Source organism: Vidua macroura, chromosome 17, assembly GCF_024509145.1.
Source record: "Vidua macroura isolate BioBank_ID:100142 chromosome 17, ASM2450914v1, whole genome shotgun sequence".
NCBI lineage: Eukaryota > Metazoa > Chordata > Aves > Passeriformes > Viduidae > Vidua > Vidua macroura.
This window is the reverse complement of record NC_071587.1, coordinates 1,618,325-1,637,726: the sequence shown is the minus strand read 5'-3', so window position 1 is coordinate 1,637,726 and position 19,402 is coordinate 1,618,325. Positions and strand designations below refer to the sequence as shown.

Sequence of the window (19,402 nt, the reverse complement as noted above, 5' to 3'; positions counted from 1 at the left end):
CGAGTGTCATTCGGGTGTTGCTGCATTGCAAGGTTTCTCGCAGAGAGTGAGGACATGGGCATGGGGTTCAGACAGATAGTGTTCATGTGCTTCATTCTTTTGCCTGTTGCCATGAGCAATAGGGCACATTTTCCCATGAGACAGCCAAAGGGAAATGTGTGGGAAACTTTGGCAAAGGCAGCAGGTCTGGACAGCATTTGTCTGACTCATTCAAGGCCAGGGAAACCATTCTCGACATGTTTGGTAGGTGTGCCGGTGAAGGAATGGCCGATCCCAAAGAACATCCCTCCAAAGGTTCTGAAATCTTTTTCGGATCCTATGAAAGGATGGCATGTCTGGACACAGTTCCTTCCTGTGGCTCATTTCGAACCCCAGGAATTGGACATCTTTGGGTCAACAAGAATGAAATTTTGCATCATATTCAATCCATCAGGAGTGACAGAGACAGATAACCACACAATAGATGTCACTCCAAACCAGCTCTTTTACAGAAATGCATCATCCTGGTGCAATTACACCAAGATGATGAGCAAACTATCCCTCCAGAATCCAGCCGTTTTACCAAAAGGAATTTTCTTGATTTGTGGGGACAGAATTTGGCCTGCTATCCCTGCAAAAATCAAGGGTGGTCCATGCAGCATTGGAGAACTCTCATTGATAACACCCAATTTGAAAATTTTGAGAGAACAGTCACACAGGAAAACAAGATCCATTGAACAGTATGGCCCAAATTGTGATGATGAGGTTTATACCTGGAACAAGGCTCGGAGAATTGCAGTAGCAATTTTCTCACCCCAAGCAGCATCGGGGGTGGCCTTGACACAATTGGACCACATGGCTTGTTGGTTGAGCAAACATACTCGTGCCGTTTCCTCTGCACTGAGCGACATGTTAACAGATATCGACAGTACGAGACAAGCAACACTTTAGAACAGGGCGGCAATTGATTATTTGCTGCTATCACACGGACATGGGTGTGAAGAATTTGAGGGAATGTGCTGCATGAACTTGTCTGATCATTCGAAATCTATCCATGAAAACATAAAACAAATGCAAAATAGCATCAACAAATTGCAAAAGGTTACAAGATCATGGTGAGATGACTTCATCAACCTTTTTAATCTCTCACCATTGTGGAGGGAGCTTTTGAAGATAGCATTTTATATTCTTACAGGGTTTCTAGTTCTCCTGCTTGTTCTGCCGTGCATTTTTCTATGCACTCGGCGGGTCATGGACAAAGTGGCAAGACAAGTCTTCTTGGTGCAAACAGGAGGGGGAGATGTCGGAACCCAAGGTGTCCCTCAGACACTCTTGGATGTTCTGGGCCCAGGGCAGAGGCCTCTGAGACCCTGGCAGGCGGCCAGGGACCCCTGTGGTCTTGAGCTTGACCCATGGAACAATTTACCAACCTTGCAGGAAGAACAAGAAATCACAAAAGTTTAGATATTATAATAGAAGTAGTCACAAGGTGAAAGGTAGGATTTTTTAGTGCTGTACAGGGGGGTTTTAGGCCTTGTACAGGGGGGTCTGAGGTTTGTACATGGGGGTCAGAGGTTCTAAGATGGAGGGATTTGGGCGTGCCCTGTCCTCCTTCTTTCTTCTTCCTATTCTCCATGTTCTTGGTGATGTTGGCACTCACAGATTGGTTTAGAGTAGAAAGTCACTGTTTAACATAGGTAGTAGGCATTGGGAAAAAACTATAAACACCTAATACGTAATGTGTGATATAAAAGACGGCACCCTCCCTTCGGGGAGGAGAGAGGGGGACAGCCAGAGACGGGGACAGCCAGAGACGGGGACAGACAGAGTCAGGGACAATGTCAGGGAGTCTGTGTGCCTTGAGATAATATGCAATAAACTACCTTGAGACCGGACGACTGAAGACTACTGAGTCTTTCTTTGAAGGCACGGGTTGGAGGAGAGACTTTACCACCATCCGGAGTCACCCAAATCCGGGGAAGACTCCGGCACTGTACAAGAAACTTCTCTCTGCCTGCAACACATTTAGGGTCTGTAAATTGACCTGTGAACTAGCAGCAAAGCATCATCACGCTGGCCAGTCAAACGAGTCAAACACCAGCTTCCCCATTGAAAGTGGTGTACATTCACCTACCAAGTGCACAATGCTAGCAGTGAGCCCTCCTCCCCATGCGTGAAAAGAAGCTGGGGCAGGAGGAGCCCCACAACCTCTCTGCCCTGCTGAGCCCATGCAGGCACCATGCAGCTCCCACCCTAGCAGTCCTGGGGTTCTGCAGCTTCAAGGGCATTAAATCCTTGCCAGGAATAACATCTGTTCTCTATCAAAAAGTTCTCATATAGCCTAAGGTCAGAGGGAAAAAGGTTTTCCATTCCTCAGGGAATTCATGAAGTGCTCAGTGACTTAGGACTTGGCTTCTGTGGCCCAAGGCTTCATGGGCAGCCTTCATCCCAGGGTCAGAAGAGAACACAGCTGGTTTGTGGAAGTGTCCCCTCTCTACTAGAAAATCCCTCATGTTCTCACAGTAGCTCCCTGAGCCTCCCTCAGTTGCTATGTGTCAGCACTAGCTCCATTTCTCCATTTTCTGCAGCTCCTGGAGAACAGAGCCCTAATGGACATCTTTGCTCACCATGGTGTCTTGACTTACATCTGTACTCAGATCTGACCCCCAGAACATGTCCCAGACAGCAAAACTGCTGTCCCAGGGGTCCAGGCAACCGGCAGAGATGGGAGACCAAACAGAATGGGATAATCTGCATGATCCTAGGTGGCTGAAGCAGGGGATGCCTGCTGTCCCTTCTAAAAGCCTGTCCCTTCTAAAAGCCAAGGAACCATCACCCCATATTAAAGGGGGAAGCACAAACAAGCCATCACCAGTGCAACTGGAAACCCAGATGTGGGTTCTCCCAGGCAGGAAGCTGCCATGAAGTGCCAGCTCTTCTCCCCACATGGTGGCTACCAGAGCCCCCACACTTTCCCTGCTAGCAGTCACAAGTCCCTATGACTTAATCTTTTGTACTCTTGCAAGCATCCACTCCACTGAGCACTAATGGGTGAAGGTGATGCTTCTGGGCTCGGTAGCCTGTCTAGTGCTTGTTGCAGGTGCAGCAACTGCAAAGGGAAGAGGAAATGTTGCACCATGCTATGGGGGAGGACTGTGGGTGGTACAGTGAGGTCAGAGCTGCTGTCCTTTCTTCGTCAGTACCTGTCACTGTGGCATTCCGGCACAGCCTCTCCATGCAGCCCAGAAGCTGAATGCCCCAGTCAGGTTCCCAAGGCCAAAACAGGAATTTAATTATTAAGAAGTTCCTCTGGGTGGGAGAAGCTGCCTGGAGTGGAGCTGCCCTCCTGCCCTTGTGTGTCCTGCTGGGATGGCTCACTGACACCAGCAACACAGGGCTCTCAACAGCCTTGTACATCCAGCACCTCGCCAGGACCCTTGCACACCTGCATGTTGTGGATATTCTCAGCTCAGTCAGAGAGAAAGAGAAAGGTTTTCTAACCAGGCAAGAGCCTGGGAAACAGTTGGGAAAGAATGTAAATAATTCTCTAATCTATCTTGTTATTCACATTGTTTATAGATATGCTCTGCCACTGTGCGTCATTCACTGCACACCAATGGTGTGAGATGTTTTTACTCTAAGACCAATGAAATTAGTCTTCTCGATGTTCTCTATCTATAGAGCGGTACATTTGAAATAAATCAGAGCTCATTTTCTTTGCCTTCTGATCTGGAGTTCTCTGTTCCCATCCTGCTCGACAGCGACAGCATGTAATTTTGGCTCAGAGAGGACAGAGCACTGTGAAATGTAGCATGCCATCTCCTGGGAGTTTGAGAGAGGGATCCAGAAGATGCCTCCTTCTGCTGGAGCATCCTTACAGAGGCAGCTGATTCTTTGCACTAGGCCCCAGGCATGTGCAGGTACACGATATGGGGTCCCAGTTTCCCAGGGCAGGTCTGTGTAGGGAGCCCACAGTGCTGCTCACCATGATCTCAAGACCAAGCAAGGTGTCCCTAAGGAAAGGGCTCTGCCTTTGCAGTATCCTCAGGGAGAAAGGTGTCTCCTGCAGCCCAGAGAAGCAGGGCCAGTGTAGACACTGCACTCTTCTCCATGTCCAAAATTTCACTCTGTGACCTGCTAAAAACCTGGAATTATAAACAACACAGGGATAGCATTCCCAGCACTTAGCAGGGAGATGTCAATGCCAAGGAATCACAGCACTACTGAAAATAGAAGCTGCTAGGGCCAATACCAATTCAGGTCAAAACCAAAGGGGGTAAATACTGGCAGATGTGGGAGCTGAGCTGATCCTGGCCTCTGGCCACCTACCAAACTACTCTTCCAAGGAAGGAGGGGTGATACATCCCAAGCATGACCAGAACATGGATCTGGCTCCTGGAGGCATCAGTGTGGGCCAGACTGTTCTACTGTGCTGGGTCAGATGTGCAGATGGGGTCCATGACTTTCAGGCACAACAACAATCAGGCTGGTCAATCTCACACCTTTCATCACAGGTGGACAACACCAACATCCACTCTCAGGCAGCACAGTGCAATCTGGTCCTCCACCATGGTATGATGCAAGCAACAAACACACCATCAGTCTGGGAGCTGGAAAGGGAAGGGACTGTGGACAGAGTGGAGAGCAGCAGCAGGGGAAGAGGACATGGCCAGGAAGCAGAAGGACATAGCATGGCAGTTCAGATGAAAAGCATGTTACCAGGAGGTGGGAGATATGTAGCTCCAAGCGCTGCCAGCATCTGGGTGCAGCAGCCTGTGCCTGTGCATCATGTGCTTGGCACCCTTCGTCACCGCCATGCTTCCCATGCTGCTGAGATCTGCTGGGATGAGGCTGGTTCCTCAATGCACTGAGAGGTTCCAGCTGTCCAGACATCCATCCTGGAGACCCTGGGGCTGCTCCTGGCAGCATTCACACATTTGTCAAAGATCTGTGCTGTGGAAGACCCTGCCTCAGCCCTCAGTCTGTTAACCTGATTGGGCATGTGAGAGCTGTCCTCTCTTCAACCCATGGTGTGGGACCAGTACTAGGCACAGCCTTCCCATACAAACATTTCCCCCTTTGCTCTTCTCCTCAGCCAACAGGTGCCTGTCTCCTGATGTTACAGGTTCAGGAGGATGCCCATGCACAAAAAAATCAAGACACAATCAGAATAGCAAAGCAAGTCAATTTTATTTGTCGTGTTAGCAATAAATACATACTTACCCCTGGATATTGAAGAAACTGCCAAGCAGGAGAAGGAGATAGAGCATGGCTCCTGAGTGGGAGAGGTCAGAGAACAGCACACCTTCAGGGTGTCCCCTGGATCAACATGGTGTGCTTCATGTCGTCCTCGCTCTCCACCCCAGGACCACACCCTATATCTCCTCCTCAGGAGTGGCCAGTTTCAACATCATCTCACATGGGGCCAACGCATGAGATGAGGTTACAATGGCCCATGATCACACTTCCATGCCAACAACAGCTTTATTGTATCGTTTCCCTTTTGCAGGATAAATCCCACCAGGCGACCAATACATGGTTGCATTTCTGAAGGTTAGTCCGACTAACTAACAATAAGTTCTTCTTCTACATTATTTTGTTGACGTGCATAACTGCAGACCAAATACGTCAGGCTTTAGACCCATCTTTGGTCCCTGACACACCTGGCCACCATGCCTTTATCAAATCTTTGCTTTGGGTGTTTTGCAGACACCCAAATATATTCACACCACTCTCTACTCATGGTGACAAATGGTATGGTGGTGCCTGATCTGGTACAGATTCAGTAGGGCTACAGTGATGAAAGCCCTCCCCATCCTCCAGGGTGCATCCCTGTAGCCCTCCACCCCTGCTCTTCTTCTTCAGGCTGTTATCAGCAGCCTTGCAGTGGTCCGTGTGGCTGATGAAGGCAGAGGTGGTGGGTGACCTGAAGTCCTCCTGCATCCACTGAACACTGAGATCAGGGTAACCATGGTACTGACCAGGAAGGGGAACTGCTGGCATGAATCATGGTCACATTTGGGCTTGGAGGAGTCTGGGGCAGAGGCCTGGCATCACTCTACTGCCAGCAGCAAAGGCAAGGATGAACCTCTTGGCTTGCAAACTCACACCCTGAACAGACACCACCCCACCCTCCATTCACTTTGTTCACACAGACACACACCTGCACATCCCAGGCACACAGCAGCAATTATAAACCGAAGTATTTTGAGGAAGCCTGCGTGTCTTGGCTTTATGCCCAGAAATGGTTGATGTAACTTTAGGGTGGGTCAGGGGGCGGCGTGTGGGTGTGGGAGCCTTGGGAGCCGCGGGCTTTGTTCAAAGCCTCGCTCCAGGGCGTGCTGGGGGCTGTGCACACCAGACATTACTTCGTTCCTTAGCTAGCTTGGGGTTTTTTGTTAGCTTAAGGAACATGTTTCTTTTTTCACCTTTCCCTGGCCTGGCGAGACTGCGGCAGGCTTTTGGGGTTTTTTTTCCTGAACTGTTCTGCTTCGTTTTGGTCCGAGATCACACAGTCGACAGGAGACCGTCGGCCAGGAGCTGCGGAAGCCGCGGGAACCACTCCGCCGGCCTAGACCTCGGGAAAAGCGGAACCAACAAGAGAAAGGACACCAAAATCTACCAGCTTCATCTGCTACAAGAAGGAGACCAATGCCAGAGTTTCAGCAGGTGGTGTGGTTGAGCATGGCTGAAAGAGCCAAGAGGGCTCTCTGGAGGTGTGCACTGGATGTGCTGGAGTGCCCCGAGTTTGTTTGAATGGAGCAGTCGCTGCTGGGGTGCACTGGGCACTGTCGGGGAGGACCAGGCACTATTTATGAAGGCAACATCCCACTAAATAGGCCCTGCAGAAAAACTGGGAGCAATGCAGCACTGTCACAGCCCAGGGCCTTGCTGTAGCCCCAAGCAGGTGTTGCATGACTTGAGCCCTTTGCAGCCTATTTCACCCCCACCTTGCAGCCCAAAGGTCCCCTAGAGGGAGAGAGGCCTCCCTCTTTGCTATTCTGGGGTCCCCACCACATGACTGAACTCTAGACTTACTGGGGGAACATCATGTCCACCCCACACTGACTTCTGGCTTCATGTCCAGCCAGAGTCCTCACCTGCTTCACATCTACCTGCCTGGCTCTGCCCAGACAGTTTTGTCCCCAAAACACGCTCTATTCCTGCCCCATTCCAAAGGCCATGAGGCAGGCACCTTTGCTATAAAACTGCATAGTCAGATAAATTATTTGGAAAAGCTGTGGTCCTACTAAGCATCACGTGCACCTCTCAGAAGGAATCTATCCTCTCAAAACCCTCGCTGAAACACCTCCACTGGGATCAGATCATGTCAGGGCTTGTCTGTGCAGATGACAGGAAACCTGGTGCACCAGAAACCATGCTGAGAACAATTTATGGATTTATTTTCTCATTTAGTTTATGTCAGCCCAACACCAAACACAGATGCACACTCATGACCCCAAGTTGTCCCAGTGTAGTCCTTGCTGCTGTACTACTCAGGAGGAAGGGCAAGGATTGCTGAACCAGATTGGCCTATACCGCACAAAGAAACAGGTTGTCCACCAGCTCCAGAAAGCAGCTAAAAAACACAAGCATCAGAGAGAGTAGCAAGGACTTTTTATTCACGAGGAAAACAAAGCTCACTTCTGCAGGTCTCTGTCCTCTAGGCTGTCTCTGTACCCACAGGTTTTCATTAAATTTTTTGATCTTATCTTGATTCCTGCCACAATCACCACTTCTTTGAATAGTCCTCTGCTGAAGAACATTTATCCATTAATGATCTTCTCACTGATGTATCCAGGCATGGTGTAGACCAAAAGAACCAGGAAGATTGTCAGAACAGTGACAACAAACAGCACAATTATGTATCTCTTGTACCGCTTCCAGATGAAAAACACAAAGGTCTTCACGGGATTCACAAACCAGTTGAAAGTTGTTTTGGGCCGACTAGAACAGGAAGAGAAGAATATATAAGCACAGGGTCAATCCACAAAGCATCACATTGGCCCCTCTGCTTTGGTGTCCTGCTACCCTCATGAATCACCAGTTCTTCCTGCTGCTTCCAGGCAGGATCAGCCCAGGGTCCATGGTAAACACACTGCCTGTGGAAACGCTACAGACAACAGGATGGGACTCTTTGGAACAGTGCCCCAGTGTCCCCAGAGCTGTCCTTCACCCTCGTACACAAGGGATCCCTTCACACAGACAGACCTGACCATTGTACAAGCAATGTTATGGCACAGCTGCTTTGAGTATCTTCCTTAGATCAATCCTGGGTCAGGTGCTGCAGCTTCAAGTCCTGTGGACTCACTTGAGCTCTGGGAAACCCTGGCAGTCCTGGTCCTGCAGACCCCACTGCCCACGGCCTCAGTGATTGCTCTTGGCTTCCAGACAAGCCAATACTCCTGGTTTCCATACAAACAGCTGCTGAGAACATGGCACTCTCTGTTCAACCTAAAGGTGATAATACATATACTCACTTGGGCTTTTCCAGGGGTTCAGGCCCTTTTCGACCCAAACCAACAGGACTTTTGTCAGCCTCCTCCACAGTCAGCAGTTGGAACTCTGCTTCCACCTTACCCTGGAAAGACAATATGTCTGAGCCACAGTTGAATGTGTTGCAACGCATCCTGCCACAATTGGGTATTTTTCTCCCAGTTCTAGTTCCAGATGGCTCCAAGCTTTTTTATCCATTGGCTAGAGTCTTATTTCACAGCCAGTGGAAACTGTGGCCTGGTAAGAAACTGATTTGCAGACAAGAAACTGTATTTAATGAACTCCCCAACTACCTGATTTGTCTGCACTCTCCCACAGTGGCACTGAACAAAATTCACCCTTGGGGACACACCGTGGTCCAGTAGCAGGGGTATCAGGAGCAAGTTTGTCCCTCGTCAGTTGGCACCTGCCTGTCTTGGGCAGGCAGAGACCCCCAGGACAAGCTTCTGCTGCTGACTGGCTGATGGGGAGCCATAATGCCTCTTGCTTTGGAGTAGGAGCGAGCAAGGAGAACATGGTCTGAGGTGTTTCAGTGGGAACACTAAATTCCTAAAGAAATTCAGCTCCCCTCATGGAGCTGAGCTCTATGGAAAGCTCAGAGGAATACATGAAGTCAGACACCCCTGAATGCCACAGCACCTGGTTCTTTAGGGTAGACAAAGTGCTGGATCAGCAGTAGATGGAAGAAGTCTTCAGGATCCTGCAGAAGCTGGGTCACTGCTGCCCTTGTAGGTTGTGTGCATGTAGGATAGGCTGCCATATCAAGGCAGAGGAAAAACACTGGCTGTGCTCCAGCACCAGCTCCCCACCTTACCGTCAGGAAGTACTTGTTCCCACTGGGGTCTGTGAATTCCATGTCCTCTGGTTTGACTGAGCTGCTCCACTTCGTTTTCTTCTTCTTCTTCTCCCTTTCCTCTCTCTTGTCATCTTCTTGATCTCTGAGTTTGATGAAGGGCCACCAGCCCCTCATGCGCTTATTTCGGAAGATGGAGAATCGAGGTGTTGCATTCTCCTTGGCCATTTTGATGGTGCAATGCTCAGAGCTCTTGGCTGCCCGCACCATGTCATGCAGCTTCAGCTCAATGGAGCCTGCAGGCACAGGGAAGAGGAGATCACATGGTAAAACCTTGAGGTCAGCCCCACACGACATTTGGCTGTCTCTGCCACGCTCCCACCTGCCACGAGTCAGTCCCAGCTGCTGCAATGATCTAGCAGCACCCTGCACATTTACAGATGGAGAACCTGAAATTCTGCATAAGAAATGACTAGCTCAGGAGTTAGAGACTAAGAGGCAGAAGCCCCAGGTCTTCTCTCATTTTTGATAAGGGCTGTTTGGTGAGTTCATATGGTGAGTTATTTTCACCCCTTTATCATGTCCCACCCTGCTCTCCTCACATGTCCAAGCTGATCTTCCTCTCTAATTCCTGGAAATGTCAATTAAACTTATAAAATTATAATGATTTAAAATTATAAATGCTTTAAAGGTTTCAAGTTTATCACAGTTCTGCAACAGCCTCAGTTCATCTTGCTGTTTGCCCTTGTGCCTCTGTTCTGCTCAGAATGAGCTCCTGTCCCACTTTGGCACTGAGCCCTTGCAACAAAACAATCTTACCACATCCTGGTCTGAACTGGTAAAAGCAGACAAGGGATGTGTCTGTTCCCAGTGAGACTGCATCTGGATACTGTGCCCAGTTTTGGACCCCAAATACAAAAAAGGTGTCAACTAAATAGTTTTTATTGGCTGAGATAGTCAAGTCTGTAGTAGGTGCCACAGCAAGAGGGGTGAGAGACACATATATGTTCAACCCAGAGAAGAGAGGTCAAGAGGGAGATCTTACTGCATTCCTCACAGCCTAAAGGAAGCTACAGAGCAGATAGAGCTAGACTCTTCTCAGAAACTGATAATGAAAGCACCTAAGGCAACAGACACAAGTAAAGTAAAAAAGTAAAAAACCTGAGAGTTGTGAGAAAGGTGCAGCCACAAAAAGGGTTCCCAGAAGCGTGCTAGGAATCCATCACAGAAATGTCCCAGAAAATGTCCTAAGCAACCTGACCTACAGTGCATCCAGCCCTTCTTGGGGCAGGAAATTGCAATAAACTCTGCAGAAGCCCCTTACTATTTAGAAGTTCCTGAGATTATACATGCCAGAAATAATCTGTTAATGCTTTCTTCAGTACCTCAGTTCTTCATGGCTGGACCACTGGAAGTGCCTCAAGCAGTAAAGCTGCTTAAATACACTATGAAAGGTTGATGTATAAGGAAAGTTTAAACATGCCCAGGAGATAGTAGGGGAAAGGGGATGCTTTTAGTAGGGAGGTTAACATTTGAAGAAGGGAGGAACAACTGAACAGCGTGCTACAAGCTTGGGGATGACAGCAGAAGTGGGAGAGAATCAGCAGTACTTGTGCTAGCATAATGTGTGAGGAATCGCCACTAGCTCTGTTTTGGAACCAGGCCTTGCTGCATGCCCAGCTCAGCAGGTCTGATTACCAGGACGTACCAGAGCATCCATGGATGCTCCCTAGAAATGGGATGCTGCAACTCAAGTGACAATAGTCTCACAAAGGTTGTCTATAGTTTCACAAAGGTTGTCTGTAGTCTCACACAGGTTGTCCCTGTGCCCACAATATAAGGTCCTGGGAAAAATGTTCTTAGGCCCAGACTTTGAGATCTGCATATCTAAGAGCACAGAAAACAAGGATGTTCATTGGAAAGGTTGTGAGGAAGCAGAACCCAGAAGTCCTGTGGTGTGACAGGCCCTGAAAAAATACACCAAGGCTCTGGGACAAGCATGCAAGCTACATGTCTGTGTTGGGGAGGTGCCTATGTCCAGGCTTTGTCTGTAGCTCAGGTGTGAAAAACCAGCCCAGATGACTGCTAAGCTGAAGAGTTTGATCTGATGGTCCTAGTGTCCCTTCTCAGAGAGCTGAACCCCAGGGAAATGCTGTAATGCTCCAGCAAGGTAAGGGACAGGTCACCCTGCTTCCAGCAAGTAACACCATACCTAGAAAGTCATTAGCTGAAATCCTGTCATAATCCCAGACCTGGAGGACCAGAACAGCCGGTTCCTGAAACTCTGATTCCTCTATGGAGAAGATAGAGTCCTTTTTCTTGTAGGTGATCTCCTTCTCAGATGGGAGATAATTGAAGCGGAAGATGAACCTCCAGTTGAAATTGCCTTCCCCAGTCAAGGAGTTAAAGTGAACATCTGTCTCCTGCTTGTCATGGTCAAGACCTTTTATCCAGCTGCAGGAGAAACTCAGTTACCCTCTACCCTTGTCAGCCAGCCTCAGAGGCAGAGCAGAAGGATGGAAGCACTGAACCCCATGGGGTAGCAGGAAAGGGTCAAACCAGAGCAACACCTGGACAATATCTCTGGGGTTACAGCAGTCCATGCAGAGGACTGGAGTAGGCACCTCACACCAAGGCAAGGAGGAGCAGAGGTTCAGAGGAGGAAAGCGAGTGTGTGGGCCAGGGCAGGGAGCAGGGCAGCCAGGCTCTGACCTCCCACTCATTCCCACCAGACCTTTTCACGTAGATGTCACTGGAAGGCTCTCCTGTTACTGGGTTGACATCATCAAGGACCACATTGTCTGTGTTCCAGATAATCACACGGAGCTCATAGCTGTGGGAAGGACACAGAGGTGAAAGACATGCCCTTGTCCCTGGTGCATGGGAGGGCAGATCAAGCCTGAGCACAATGCCAGAGCAGCAGGACTTGAAACTTCCCAGCAGTGTGGTTCCCCCTGCTCCTCCCACCAAGCACAGCCCAGCAGTCTCACTGGCAGGCATAAAACCCTTTCTGGACACTACAACCCTACGAGACAAACACTCACAGTCAATACAAGTGGCTTCTGCAAACCAAATCCCTGTTGCTTGGTAAATCCACCCTGCTCTACTAAGCCAAAGGAGCACAGAAAAGATTAGGCAGGAAGGGATCTCTGCAGTCTCTGCTCCAAGCTCTTGCTCTAGCTTCATAGTAGGTCGAAGATCATGCAGGGCCTTGTCTGCATCAGTTTTTAATATCACCAAGGATGGATATCTCAGCACATCTGAGTCAATCTGTCTCTATTCCAGGGTAGCTTCGCTCTCACTGGGAAAATGTTTTCCCTGTAGTCAGTTGGAGTTTCCCTTGCTGCAATTCATGTTCATGATCTCTTGTCCTTTCAGGCACATGTCTGAGAATAATCTGGAGCCTCCATCTCAAAAGTAACATTAGATCCTTGAAAACAGCAGATTTCCTCCTCAACTGCATTTCTCCAGGCTCCCAAGGACATCTGTCCACTAGCCAGAATGGAGTTTGATGAGTAGCCCTGGCCTGAGTTTCTATTACCTTTATGTCCAGCCACAGAGACATTGACCTGCCCTTCCCCAAACCTTTGTGCAGCTGAAGCTCTTATGGCCCAACATGATACAGTCAAGAGAACATCCTGTGGTCAGAGCTGGAGCAAAGAGGGCTACATGCCACACTAGCACTGACCCTCAGCCTGTGCCCTCTGGTACATCCTGCCAGCCATGGCAAGGGACATTGACCCTCCAGGCCCAGGCCTACCCCCACAGGTGCTACCTGACAGGCAGTCGTGGCTTGATGTTGACAGGTGGTGGTGCAGGGACATCATTCGGAAACATGTCAATCCACATGTGCAAGGAGCCCTGATGAGAGAAGACAGCAAAGACACTTGAAGAGACAGACCACTCTCCAGCTCTTCAAGGAGCAAGGGCTGGATCCTGCAAGGAAAGTTCTCATCAGAAAGCCCCTGCTTGGGTCTCTCCATTCCCAGCACTTGAGAGTGACATGAGATTCAATTTTACACAGGGAAAAAAATTAAGCCTATGAAAGATTGCTTATTTCTGATCCCAAGAAAAACCACTTCACCTACACTGAATCCATTTCAAACAGAGGTAAACATGTCCCTCTGTCTTAATAAGGAGCATACAGTAATGCAATGCTTAAGCAAAACTAACAAAACTATGAAGTGATGGGTCTGACTCATGCATTTCCAATACCAAACAAAGCCAGCATGATTGCAGAACTCTGTTCAAACCTCCAGTACACAAGGAAACAGGAGATTTCAGTGCAGGACATTAAAATGGTGAGTTCAGGCGACTGCATTGCACAAAACTAAGGATGGATGTTTCTTCTCCAGCCAGAGAGAGGCCAAGGGTGGGGAACAAGGTTCTTGCAAAACAGCAGTGATAAGGGACAATGCAGAGGAAGCAGGTATAGGCAAGGATACCATCACCCACTGGGGTGCATGGTGGCAAGGCTCAAAAGCAGAGCAGGTCTATTGCCACCCACACAGCATCCTCATCAGAGCCAGTGCTAAATGGCCTGCGGAGACAGGAAGGACTCTTGAGTCACCAGCACTGTGAACACAGTATCAATGGACAGAAGTTCCTTGAGGAAAGGGTGTTCAGAAGCATCATGAGAGGTCAGAGGGTAGATGTGAGCAAAGGACAACCACAGCCAATGTCCTCACATCATAGCTGGGCCAGCCATCCACAGACACAACTCCAGTCACCCCAGGAAGGGGTCAACGTGTAAGATTCACAGACTAGAGAGCTGGCTAGAAACCAGCTGTCCAGAAGGTCCTTCCCTGAAACAATGTTGAGGTTTGGCACGGAAACACATCTCACCTGCACAAGCCCGGGGTTCTCCGGGTTGTACAAAGACCGGATTTCCACGTGCTCTGGTACTAGCTTGTACCCATATCCTGGCATCTCCTCCCAGTGCTGCAGGACGTACAAAGCCTTATGTTCAACATCCACCAAGTTCTCATCTGCCACTCCTCTCTTGTTCCTCACAGAAGCCTCTGCAGCAGGACACAGCCAGGGAGAAGATGAAGATTTCTGGCCAGCAAGAGTCATGTCAGGACATCAGTCACTAGCACAAGCAACAGGAGATGCTGGACTGGGCAAACAAGCACCTCTCCAGAAAAACAAATGGGGAGAAGCAGGAGGGCAAAGATGAAGGGAGTGAGTTCAATATGTTGCAGTGATGACAGAAATGGCAGGCGGGAAGAAAATGGAAAGGGCAAAAACGAATTTACTCTGGCCCTGGGAAAAAGATCCAAGGGACATTAAGGAGGATGTGACCCTCTGGGGCAGTTTAAGTCCCCACATCTCTGTGGTAGTGCCAACAGATCCATGGATGAATTTTTGCCAGAGAAGTGCTACTGGAAAGCATTACTTGCCAGTCTCAAGACATGCAGCTGTGCTCTCTGTTAATGAACACAATTAGTAATTGACTCCTTTGGCACAGCGAAGCCAAATGACACTTCAAGACCAAATCTTGCTGGTGGGAGATAAGCCAGAGCCAACAGGTGAGGGCATAATGACCCACTCACTCCTGGGTTTATGGAGTGCAACTGCCTCTTGGATATCAGTCGGAGCCCTAAACCATTTCAAGCAGTGCTCAGGCACAGCAGAGGTTCACAGGGCACCAGCTGCAGCTGTGTTGGAACCAGAGCCAGCTGTCAGGGAACACCAGGAGAGCACTTTGTTTCTCCCTCTCCAGCTATCCAGTGACCTGAAAAAAGGAGAAATGGTTTCTGGAGGCTCCTTGCCCTCTCCTGAGTAGGATTTCTTTTCCCTTCTTTGCATAAGTCATAGAAACCACCAGAAAACTGAGGAACAGTTGCACTGAAACAAGGAGAAAGTTGGCCATACATGTAGGTGTCCTCACTCTGAGCAGGTAAGGCCAGGGATCATCCTTCCTACAGGCTACATAGCATTGCCTTGCAGTACTCAGCCATACACGTGGGCCACATCTGCTCTAGTCTTTCCTCGAGGTTGGATTCAATTGCACAGGTGTAGGCAGCAGCAGGGCCTAGCCTGTGCTGAGGGAAGATCTCCATCACTGCTGGTAGAGGCTGTGAAAGGTTGGCATGTTCTTGGACATCTGTGGCCCTGGCTCAGGGTTTGTAATGCCAGTTAGAAGCAAAGAAAACAGCAAATGAGAAGCAGAATCTGCCCACAAGGTGGAGATCAACAGTAGAGAGGGACAGTGTGGAATCACTCAAGGCACCTGAAGCCACTGGAAGCACAGAGCATTCCTGGACAAAGCCAGCTAGAAACAGGAAAGAAAACTGAAAAAACACTCCCTTCCCCCTCCCCCCCCACCCCCCAAAACAAAACAAAACAACACCCACAAAAAAAAAAAAAAGCATTAAAGAAAACCAAACAAACCATCACCAAAAAACAAAACAAAACAAAACAAAACAAAAAAAAACACACAAAAAAAAAAAAAAAACCAAAAAAAAACCGCAAAAAAACCAACCAACAGAAAAAAAACCAAAAAAAAAAAAAACCAAAAAACTCCAAAACACCCATAACCACAAACAGGACTTCATTATCTTCATTATCTTGGTGATAGTGACCCTAAGCAGATGCAGGTACAGCTTTGTGACAGTGCCAGCCACCAGAATAAGCTGGCATACAACAAACCTCCATGACCAGCACTGGTCTGAAAGTAGGTTTACTCTGTTCCACCCACTGCCTGGGAAGCCACTTTGGTACCTGATGGCCTGGAACACATCTTCTCCCAGTGCAACAATGTCCACTGAAACGAAGGCACTGAACCAAGGATGCACCTCACAGTGACCCAAAAAACTGGGCCATGCAGGGCACATAGTGGGGAAGCCAGCCTGGACACCTCAGGGAAGAGAGGACTGTGGGCTCCCAGACCACCCACCAACATGTGCATTGCTGAGCACAGGCAGCTGTTTAAGGGACCAGTTCAACAAGCCCTCTGTACCTTCAGGAAAAGCCTCTGGAGGGACCTTGAATATTTTATTGTCCACTTTGATCTCCTCCTGTCTGTACTCAGCAGCAGGGATTGAGTTTTTCTTGCATAAACTATCCAAGATCTGTGTGGGTTTAAAAGCATCTCGCCACATGTTGTAGCCATTTCTGCATGGAAAAATAAAACATCAGGAACTTCTTCAGCTTAAGTTTCTTTTCTAGGCTGTGAAACAGCCTTCCTTCCCAAAGCACAAGCTATGTCACTAGAACCCTGCTCAGATTTTCACTGGGAAAACCCTGGGCTTAAAGAGGTTACAAAAAGTCTTAATGAATGAAAAGCGAAACAAACTCTTTCCTGACAGAGAACAAGCTGGACTTGCACCCCACAGAACTATTAGCTTCTGAGCAGCAGAAGCAATGCTAGGAGGAGGAGCAATTCTAGATACAGTTACTACGTGAGAAAGAACTTTTAGCCAGTTGAGTGCTGGGTACTCAACTCCATTCCCACAGCTAATCTTCCAATAGCAGGGTAGAAGAAGAGAAGTTTGCAGAAATCTGGCTGAAGATACTAGCGAATCCACATGGAAGGAGGCCAAAGGAAATCAGATATCCTGAATGTTGCTGCTTACAAAATACTTCCAGAGAAACTGCTGTACTTTCTGAAAGAGGTCAGAGTCAAGCAAGCACTTTTCTCACAGAACACCAATGTTTAAGGAATAAAGAAGTTTTTTTGCTATATTATGCAAGATATATTAGATTGCCATAGGAATTAGAGCTATCACAGGAAACTGGTAGGTGTCCAAAGAGATAGAGTTACCCATGTAACTTGTAGCAAATCTGTGGAGCACCTGCAAATGCATATTCTGTCTTGCAGAACAGGAGGAGCTCTGTTACCCACATGTGGCAGGTGAGAAGAATGTCTATGGCCCTCATTGGTACCTACAAGTCATACTGCGCAGACACTCCACAGATGGCCTTGTGCTTGCTGTAGAATCGATTCTCCAGGTCAATCTTGGTCTCCCCAATCAGATCATCAGATCCAACCAAATCATGATCAAATATTGCCACAGTGAGTTCTGATTCCATGGGAAAGGAGACTGTCAGCTCCACAACTCTGGACAGAATCAAACAGAGAAAGTGCAGTTAGCAAAGAGGATAGAAATGAAACACATGCTCTGCTTTGATAATCTTACACATTTAATAACTGTATTTGACAACTTAAAGGCCTCTGATAAACTTTGGTTCTCTCTAAATTCAGTATGTGACATTTTCAGTGTGCATGTTCAAACAAAGGAATTACTTTTCCAGGAATGTATGGCTTGGATAGAGGGCCTGGAGCTAGGGAAAAAGCTCTTCAATGCTCGGCTTCCAATTTTAAATCAAGTCCTTGGGTGTGCTTGCCTCCTAACCCAAAGCATGATGGCTCCTGAGTTAGCTGGAGGCGAGGGACATGCCCAAGGGCTTTGTGTAAAAGCACAAGATTCTCCATCAGACAATAACAGAAGACCTTACATGCTGAGCCACATTTCAAACCCCAGATTTGCACTGTTCTCATTAAACCCGCTAGATGAAACCTTCCTGCATACTCTCCAAACACAGGATTGAGCTGCTTTGGGATGTATCGCTCCTTTGTGTCCTTCTGTTGCTGCCCCACAGTCACCACCACATAGGGGTCTGCTTTGCCATTGGGGTCTGCTGGAGACAGATTTGTAGCCTGGAACATATAAGAGATACTGCTGAACACAGCTGTGGAGGGCAACCTGCACAAGGAACACTGCACAGGCCTGACACCACCCAAGCCCGCTTGGTCAGGTCCCTCCAGCAACTACCCCAGCAGTGAAACAGCCACTTGTTCCCACACAAATCCTCTCTCAACAAGCCATTGATGTCTTCAGCTGTGGACCCACCTACTTGTTCATGATCTCAAGGCAGATGTGAGGAGCCAAGAAATGCCCATCTGCCCATCCTCAAGCTACAAAGCATGGAAGACTCTCCATGGACAGGATGTAGGTGCCTTCCACTGGCAGAGGCTTCAAGCTAGCATAACATTTTTCACAAGCGCCACTGCTTGCATCTACTGAGCTGAGAATGGCAGAAAGGCCACAGGGACGGGAGAGACTGCCAAGAATTACTGTCACCTCAACTAGAGACTTACCTTAACAATATAAACTCTTACAAGAACCTTGATGGGTCTGTTCCTTGGAATGCCCTGGGAGACCTTGGGCTCTGTAACAGCTTCCTCAGTGGGGTAGACATAGAAGGAGCCCTGCAGAAAATACTTTTCAAGGAACAGCTGGATATACAAGGGAATATCTCAGAAAGGATTGGAGCCACCAGCTTCACCCGCCAACTAGAAAATCAGAGCCATTTCCCCATTTCTCCACAGACACCCTGTGCCATGGGGACAGTCCTTTCCAAAGGTCAAATCATGTCCACATGGCCCAGGCAATCCCTGCTTGCAATTTAGGCTGCAGGCTGTCATACCACTGCCAATGTCAGATCTGAGCACCTCAAGGCACTTTGGATTGCCAAAGAGAGAGGACACCAAACATTTTCTAGGGACAGCTACAGCTTCTGTAGTGGATATCTCAGAGTCTTCAAGAGCTCCTGGATCGGAGGATGATACCTTTTTTAAATAAGTTTTCCTAACTTTAAAACCAGTGAAGCTTCCTTGTATAATACTGATATGCATACTGAATACATCCAGAGGCTGCAACCAGAATGAGTCCTTTATGCTTTATGCTTTCACTTTGTAGCAGCTAAAAAATCTAAATCAGATGGATTTATAAGATAACAATAGTAAGACCACAGTACAATTGCTTCAACAGGCACTAACAGTACCCTGGCCAAGCTGCAGCCCAAACTGCACACCAGTGCATTCTGCAAGGTTTTGCTGGTGTTGGCTTGCTCTGAAATACAGGTCATAACGACCTTCTTCCACAAGCAGCACAAATGTCATCCAAATGAAACAGTACCTTGTACTTCCCCACATAATGTTCATCCTCATTTCCATCTTCATTTTCATTTGCTTTGCCACGATGAAGGGGGAAAATACACAACCAGTCTTCAAAATTACCAAACTCATGTTCCAGCTCAGAGTTGTAAATCTGAAATAAGTAGAAAGTAATTTTGGGCCTTTTCTTGCCATCTCAAAGGAAAGGAGAGTCAGAAAGACCATCCTTT

At 48.2% G+C, this 19,402-nt stretch overlaps 1 protein-coding gene across 1 annotated transcript in view; it reads right to left on the bottom strand.

Moving 5' to 3' along the window:
- Positions 1-7,435: 7,435 nt before the first annotated feature.
- The window catches only part of LOC128816006 (fer-1-like protein 4), a 38,784-nt gene continuing 26,817 nt past the window's right edge, over positions 7,436-19,402 (bottom strand). The window contains exons 34-45 of the mRNA XM_053993215.1: positions 19,195-19,326; positions 18,375-18,485; positions 17,806-17,933; positions 17,163-17,333; positions 16,233-16,387; positions 14,114-14,289; positions 13,044-13,129; positions 12,003-12,101; positions 11,481-11,722; positions 9,290-9,564; positions 8,460-8,560; positions 7,436-7,926 (exon numbers count right to left, since the gene is read on the bottom strand). Of these exons, the coding sequence (XP_053849190.1) occupies positions 7,746-7,926; positions 8,460-8,560; positions 9,290-9,564; positions 11,481-11,722; positions 12,003-12,101; positions 13,044-13,129; positions 14,114-14,289; positions 16,233-16,387; positions 17,163-17,333; positions 17,806-17,933; positions 18,375-18,485; positions 19,195-19,326 (1,857 nt within the window). The 3' untranslated portion in view covers positions 7,436-7,745. The remainder of the gene's footprint in view (positions 7,927-8,459; positions 8,561-9,289; positions 9,565-11,480; positions 11,723-12,002; positions 12,102-13,043; positions 13,130-14,113; positions 14,290-16,232; positions 16,388-17,162; positions 17,334-17,805; positions 17,934-18,374; positions 18,486-19,194; positions 19,327-19,402) is intronic.